Source organism: Echinops telfairi, unplaced genomic scaffold (genome assembly GCF_000313985.2).
Source record: "Echinops telfairi isolate 266 unplaced genomic scaffold, ASM31398v2 ScPeMD7_4048;HRSCAF=4782, whole genome shotgun sequence".
NCBI lineage: Eukaryota > Metazoa > Chordata > Mammalia > Afrosoricida > Tenrecidae > Echinops > Echinops telfairi.
In genome coordinates, this window is record NW_022107947.1 from 1,149,093 (window position 1) to 1,157,101 (window position 8,009).

Sequence of the window (8,009 nt, forward strand, 5' to 3'; positions counted from 1 at the left end):
CCCAGCCCTGCCATGACTTGGATGTTCTCTTTCCCCTCGCACTCAGGATGAGGTGGGCGCACCGGGCATAGTGGTTGGAGTTTCTGTGGATGGAAAAGAAGTCTGGTCAGAAGGTGGGCTTTGAAAAGTGTTGATTTTGTGGCTTATTTTAAGCCGGTTGGTTGGTTCGTGAAACTGATGTTAACTGCTTGAAATGAAGCCCATGACATGCCATTCCGTGTACATGAAATCATGCATATTGTAGAGAAAACCTATCTCACGGAATAGGAATTGGATTTTTTTTTCTAATAGCAAGATTTGAAATGTAGGGGTGGCTAGTTTCTACCCCGACTATCCTGTTAGGACTGGGTTTCTTGGTCCAAGAACAACCTGCTAACTGCTCATTTTTAGACAATGCTATGGATCAGTGAGATGTAAGGATTCCTGGACTTTCTTCATTTAATCTAATCAGCATTTTGTCGTTCTGTACTAACGAGCTCTGGGGGTGCTGCGGTTAGGGGCTAACTAGGAAGTTGGCAGTTCAAATCCACCGTTTTTGCTCCTCAGGAAGAAAAATGAAGCTCCCCCTTAAGATTTGCAGTCCTGGAAATCACTGGGGGTACACAGTTCCTCGTTACTAAAGAGCTTACGGTTCTTTGTATGAGGCAGGTTTTAACTCATTTTTCTCATAAAAAGTGGCTTTGCCCATACTCCTTCCGTGGGGAATGTTAGGTAGCTAGATGAAGGGACAGGGGGATTGTCCCTCCCATGCCTGCAAAGGCCCCCCCATAGAGGAGGTTTGAAAGAAATCATGCAACCGTTGAATACCTATGAAGACCCCAAACTGAGCATGCACAGTCATGGCCCCTAGGCCCAGGCAAAGCCAATAACTTGGACACACCCACCTGAGGAACATACACAGGTGTGCCTAACTCAGCTAATGGGGTCAACCAGTATCATCAACCACACCTCCCCAGCCAGAGGTTTGAAATATCCTGGCTGTGGGAAGGCCTGGCTCTCTCTTACCCTGCTCCTGGTCAGAGTTAGGTGGAGGGTGAGGGACACACAGCCTCTTGGCCCACATGCTCTCAGTCTCTGGGTGCATAGTCTCTTAGCCTCAGGTTCTTGGGCTTCTGGCCTCCTGGGATGCCCACCAAGTTCCACATGCATGGGTGCTCTTTTCCACGTGGTTGTTCATGCCCAGTTGTGAACACCAGCGTGGCTTCTGCACATCTTGGCACACTTTCCAGAAATCGCATGTACTCTTTGAGACTGTAAAACCTGAAACTTGTCTTGTCCTTCATAAAAACTTACTTGTATCACAAAAGGGGGGAGACTTTGAGAGAGATTTTTAATCATTTTATACTTTTATCAGAGGATTATTTTATAACTTAATTTACTTCTCCATTGCACACAAATTGGTCCTACTGGTCATCCAGGTTTTTAGGAAACCTTTTAGAAGTTTAAAATGTAGTAGCTACATTTTAAATCTTGCTACTAGAAACAAAATCCAGTTCCTTATTCTGTGAGATATGTTTTCATCTTTATTTTCATCTTTGGCCTTTGTGGATGATGTATAAGTTTGAGTGATAGTCATATTAACTGGTCTTCTTTCCAAGCATGTGGATACTAACATGTTACAGATCATATTGTGCTTCAGAATAGTCTTGAAATGGTCTTCCTCTTCAATTAGTTGCACCCAGTATATTAGATCATATGATTTTTTAATTCAAAATGCCTACTACCAGTCCATTCCAGCTCACTGATGCCTGGATATTGATCTTTAAGTCTTCCATTTCATTTTTTACAACTTCTAGTTTTCTCTGCTTCATACACTCTGCATTCTGATTACTACTAGAAGTTTGTAGCTGTTACTCCTTATTTTGAGTCATGTTACATCGATTAAGAATGCATCCACATCATTAAGATCAGCTTTGATTTTTAAGAGGGAGCTCCTCCCCAGTCATATTTTGAGTTCTTTCCAACACAAGGGACTCGTCGTCAAGCATTATATCAGGCAATGATCTGATGTTATCTGTGAGATTTCCATTAGCTAATTTTCAGAAATGAACATCAGGCCTTTTTCATAGTCTCTCAGTATGGAAGCTCTGCTGAAACCTGTTACCCATGGGTGGCCCTGCTGAAATATAAAATACACAGCTTCCAGCATCATAGCAACATGTAAGCCAACACAGTAGGATAAACTGACAGGCTAATAACCTGCGATGGTCTGAAATTGGTAGAAGATGTAATGGAGGTACATTGAGAACTACTGGTGGTTGGAATGTAAAAGTTGGAAGGATCCGTAGCTGGAATGTACAGCCTTCATGGTAGAAACAGCACTGGAGCGTGCCTGATCGAATTCTGTAAGAACAATGACTTCACACAATACCAGAAATAGCTTCTTTTCAAGACAATCCATGATTACACATGTGGACCTCGCAGATGGATTCCACAGTAATCAAATCAGCCACATCTATAGAAAAAGACAGTTGAGAACTTTGGGGTCCAGTTGTGGAATAGAACATCAATTATTCTTGTGCAAGTTTAGGTTGAAGTTGAATAAAGTGAAAACTTCATGAGAACCAAAGTAGGCATGGAATACATCCTGCCTGGACCTAGAGACCCTCTCACGAGAATCAGTATGATAGCCTGGGTGCTAATTACTGAAGACCAGAGGATACTAAGGACAGTATACATTTCTTAAGGTAGACAACCCAAAGGAATAACATATTTGGCCATTTCTCAAGCTGAAAAATTAAATAGATAATCCAAATCTGAGAGTTACAGTACTGAAGAATTCTATTGGTAAAACACTGGGCAATGCATAAAAAAGAAAATATCGAAGTTTGAAAACAACAGAGCCGCTGAACCCAAAATAATTGGTCAACATTTGATCTTTTCAGGAGGTAACATATAATCAAGGAATGTTGGTTCTGAAGGAAGTAGGCATTGGTGAAAAACAAGTCTACAATTGATGAGATACAAGTTGAGATGCTTCAACAAATGAATTCTGGAAGCACTTAAGAAATTTGGGAAAGAAAAACAAAGAAATTGGGGAGATGACCATCCAACTGGACAAGCAAGATCCATATTCAAGCCTATTCCAAAGAAAGCTGATCAAACAGTATGGAAATTATTTAACAATATCATTAACATTACATGTTAGTAAGATTTTGCTGAAAATAACTTAAAAGGATCATAACTGTACATTGACAGGGAACTGCCAGAAAAAATTCAAGACAGATTCACAAAAGGATATCGAATGAGGAATATCATGACTGATATCAGATGCAGAATGGCAGGAAACAGAGAATACCAGTATTTTCACTTGTATGATACTAACTATATAGCAGAATTTGCCTGTGCAGATCCTAACAAATTATCTGTAACATTCCAGGACACTTCATTGTGTTCCTGTTGAATCAAGAGACCCTACCTTTGATGGAGCACAGAGATGCTATGTGGTTTAGAATTGGAAGAGGTATGTGGAAGGGGTCCCTCCTGCCATTATACTGCATATTGAGCAAGAAGCTGGACGGCATGAAGCGCATCAGGATTGAACGAAGATCCATTCACAACCTGCAATATGCAGATGATACAGCTGTACGAATATGGATTACACCCGAACATGAAAACAAAAATCCTCACAATTGGACCGATGAACAATATCATGACAAACTAGAGAAATTGAAGTTGCCAAGCATTTCTTCCACTTGGGTTTGCACTGTGCAAGTCTGTTGCAAAAGACCTCTTCAAACTGTTCAAAAGCAGCGATGTCTCTGATGATGAGGTGCTTCTGACTCAAGCCATGGTGTTTTCAGTTGCCTCGTATGCATGTGAAAGCTGGAGATAAGAAAAGCCATGTGGGGAATTGATTCATTCATTCACTGTGATGTTGGCAAACAGTACTGAATCACCTTATATACTCGAGTATAAGCTGACCCGAATATCAGCCGAGGCACCCAACTTTACCTCAACAACTGCATAAAAATGTGCTGAAAAACTCGCCTTATACACGAGGATGTACAGTATATCATGGACTGCCACAAAAACAAACAAATCAGGCCTGAAAGTGCCGCCAGAATAATGCTGAGAAGTGAGGATGACAGGACGTGGGCTCCCTTGCTGTGGGCGTGTCACCAGGAAAGATAGGTCACTAGAGAAGTGCATGGTGTTTGGTAGAGAGGGTCAGTGCAAACGAGGGAAACCTCCATGAGATGAGTGGACACGGGGCTCAGCCATACCAAGATCATGAAGATTGTGCAGATCAGGCAACCTTCTGAACTGTATACAAAAGCTTTTAGCAATGATGTTTCAGACAGTATTTAAAGAAAGTCGTCCTTTAAGACTCATTGATGGGCACAGCAGGGTTTTGAATTTAAAGAAAAACTATTCTTTCTCCACGTACAAATATGATTTAATATATCTAGTTTATAGTTTTAAAAGTATGCACTAATTTATAGTAAAAATACCCAAATTACATTTTTGTGAGGATATTGCTTTCATACAGTTGTTTTCCAGTTTAATACATATTTATAATTTAAAAAAATGGACCCCAATTCTCGTAGCTCTTTTCTGATCCAAATTCTTTAGAACTATTACATTTCTATGTTTTCAGCTTATAGGTGTAAAAGGAACCCTGGTGTCACAGTAGGGTAAGCATTGGGCTGCCAACCACAAGGTCAGCTGTTCAAATGACCCAGAGACTCTACACTGTACTGAGAAAGAGAAGGCTGGCTGCTCCTGTAAAGATTTAGAGTCTTTGAAACCCTACGTAAGATCACTTGGAATTGGAATCAACTCAGTGGCTGTGATTTTTCGTTTTGTTTTGTTTTAATGGAGAAAATGTAAACCAAAGCTTAAAAACTGACTGTGAAAAGACTTGCGTTAGTAGTACAGTTTTTATCCTGAATTCAGTCAATGGTTAACTAGTTTCGGTTTGCCATAGATTTGTTCACACCCACTGAAAGTGGATTGCAGTTGTAAAGCACTTATTGAATATTGAAAAAATCAAGAGTAACTACCAGAATAAGAGCAATGAATTGTAAAAAAAAGAAAATGGAGCAATGAATTGTTTGTTAAAGAATATGAGTTTATTTATTTAAAATGTGGAATGGTTTATATGCTTAGATAAACTCAGAAAAATTAGTATCTGAATCAGATGGAAAATTCCTATTAACCCCCCAGACACAGTGTTGGTTGAGTTATAAGGTGAAATTGCTATTACTAATGTGTCAGTTTTGCGAAGACTCTCATCTCTTACATATCCAGGAATTTTAATTTGCTTCTCATTGCTATCAGGTCAGTTCTGCCTCAAGGTGACCTTCTAGGTTAAGGTAGAACTGCCCTTGTAGGTTTCCAAGACTGACTTTATGGGAGTAGACAGACCTGTCTTTCTCCCTTAGAGCAGCTGGTAGTTTTGAACTGTCAACCTTCACGGTTAGCCTCATGCCCATAACCACTACATCATCGGGATTCCATTTAATTAGCTTATATTAAGGAATATATTTCTTAGACTGTTTTAAAAATAGTATTACTTCACTTTAAAAAATCCTTTTGACCATAAGCCCATTAATAGTGACCTTTTGCTTGTTTTCCTCCCTAAAGGTTTAGGGTATGCTGATGTTGAGAACCGTGTACCATGTAAGCCAGAGACAGTTATGAGAATTGCCAGCATCAGCAAAAGTCTGACCATGGTTGCTCTTGCCAAGTTGTGGGAAACAGGAAAACTGGATCTTGATATTCCTGTGCAGTATTATGTTCCTGAATTTCCAGAAAAGGAATATGAAGGCGAAAAGGTAGTAAAACTCATTTTACTAATGGCGTGTTAGATTGTGCTAAATTGTTTCACAGGATTTTGGGGAGATTTTAAACTTTTTTAATGGACTAGATTATTTTTGTTTTTATTTTTTCTATATAGATAATAAAGAAGTAAGTATTTTTCTGCTGCAATCTGAGTTTCTAAAAACATTGTACATGGCATATTTTTTCAGCCACGGTTCAAGTTGGAAAAAGTTACTGGGGCATTGTACCCAGGTTGCTGACATTTTGTTGTACAATTCAGTATTGTGACTGAATTTCCGTTGTTACCATTAGGTTTCTGTCACCACAAGATTACTGATTTCCCATTTAAGCGGAATTCGTCACTATGAAAAGGACATGAAAAAGGTGAAAGAAGAGAAAGCTTATAAAGCCTTGAAGATGATGAAAGAAACTGTGGAATCCGACCCAGACGGGAGTCACGGCGACCTGGCCAAGGCGAAGACAGAGCCGGACAGTGACGCCAAAGGCAAGAATGCGAAGCCTGGCAAGAAGAAGAATGATTTTGAACAAGGAGAATTATACTTGAAAGAAAAGTTTGAAAACTCCATTGAATCCTTGAGATTATTTAAAAACGACCCCTTGTTCTTTAAACCTGGTGAGTGTTCACTTCTCTTCACAAAGGCATCATTATTCTGAAGGACGAATTTTCAGGAAATCCAAAATGACAGATGAGGTTGATGATTGTGCCTTGGGTTGTGCTGTCAGGCCAGTGTTGCCTTTTCTCTCAGTGCTCACAGGGCCCAGCATGCAGACAGGTGGTTATTTAGATTCGCTGAGACCACCCACTCATGTGGCTGAGTCTCACTGGAAAGGTAAGTGTGGAAAATGTATGGTGAAGTATTGGAAACCTAGGCGAATGTGTGAGCACAATAAAAATATAGCTAGTATTTTAGCATTTAGTTAGGATTTAAATTGCTCAGCTTCCTTACTTTGTGACTTTTTAAAGAAATTAGTGTTATCAACTTTATTTTATTTCCCCAAAAGCTAATCTACTGAAATCATTATCTTTATGTTATGTATTTTTTATATGATAACATACTTAAAGCACTTAGATATATTTATCACAGGTTTGTGTATGTTTGCTCCATTTTTAAAACTTGTTTTTTGTTTTTACCATGAGTAGGTACTTTATAAATATAGTTAATTAAGGCAAATAAAGTATAATTATGGGTTTCATTTTAAAAAGTATGGCCCAACCCATTTTTAGTACAAATTGTACAATCTAAGTTTCTATAATCCAAGATAATATAAAGGTATATTTGAAGCAGTATGTATATTTAACGTGTATTTGGAAACAAGGCTTTGATGTCTACATATTTTTATTAAAATAAGAGCTGGTGCCACCTGCCCATGCCTTAAACAATAGTTAGGAGATATATTAAGAACAAAATTGTGGACTCAAAAACTTAAATTTGCCTTTTTTCTAGTTTTGTTGCTAGTTTTTTGTTTGTTTTGAGTAGGATTATTTGTTTATTTCATCATCATAGAAAGGGGTAGCTTCACATGAAAATTCAAATATACTGATCATTTTATTATTTTGTCTAAATTGACTAAATCTTTTGGTGTATTATTTTTGATATTTTCTCTGAATGCTGACTTTAAAAATATTCCTGTGTTAAGGGTATAGCACTTTTCTATGGGAAATGATTTTACATAGTTTAAAATGATAATCAAGCATTTTCTCTTTTTTCCCCCTTTGCAATGATGTCTTAAGGTAGTCAGTTTTTGTATTCAACTTTTGGCTATACCTTACTGGCAGCCATAGTAGAAAGAGCTTCAGGATGCAAGTATTTGGACTACATGCAGAAAATATTCCATGACTTGGATATGCTGACCACTGTGCAGGAAGAAAATGAGCCAGTGATTTACAATAGAGCCAGGTAAATGAATACCTCCTACTATATTCAGCTACCTATCCTGCCTTGACACTGTCTTCTCAATTAAAAGTCTAATTTTTTTCCTGTCTCTGTTCCAAAATCAACTTGACACATTAGGGAGCAAAGGCGTGTACTTTTATACATGTCTCTCTTGCTTTCATCTAGGAAGTGAGAGAAATAAAAGACGTGTGTAAAGTACAGCAGTGTCCTTACATGAAAGACAGCACCACTAATTCCAGCACACAACCAGCAAACCAAAACGACACCCATCACGGGCATATGTAATTTACTCTTTGGTCAGCCTTTTTTTTTTTCCCTAATCATTTA

At 38.5% G+C, this 8,009-nt stretch overlaps 1 protein-coding gene across 1 annotated transcript in view; it reads left to right on the forward strand.

Moving 5' to 3' along the window:
* LACTB (lactamase beta) overlaps positions 1-7,689 on the forward strand; it is an 8,632-nt gene extending 943 nt beyond the window's left edge. The window contains exons 2-5 of the mRNA XM_045294952.1: positions 18-113; positions 5,590-5,780; positions 6,079-6,400; positions 7,520-7,689. Of these exons, the coding sequence (XP_045150887.1) occupies positions 18-113; positions 5,590-5,780; positions 6,079-6,400; positions 7,520-7,689 (779 nt within the window). The remainder of the gene's footprint in view (positions 1-17; positions 114-5,589; positions 5,781-6,078; positions 6,401-7,519) is intronic.
* The last annotated feature ends 320 nt before the right edge of the window (positions 7,690-8,009 follow it).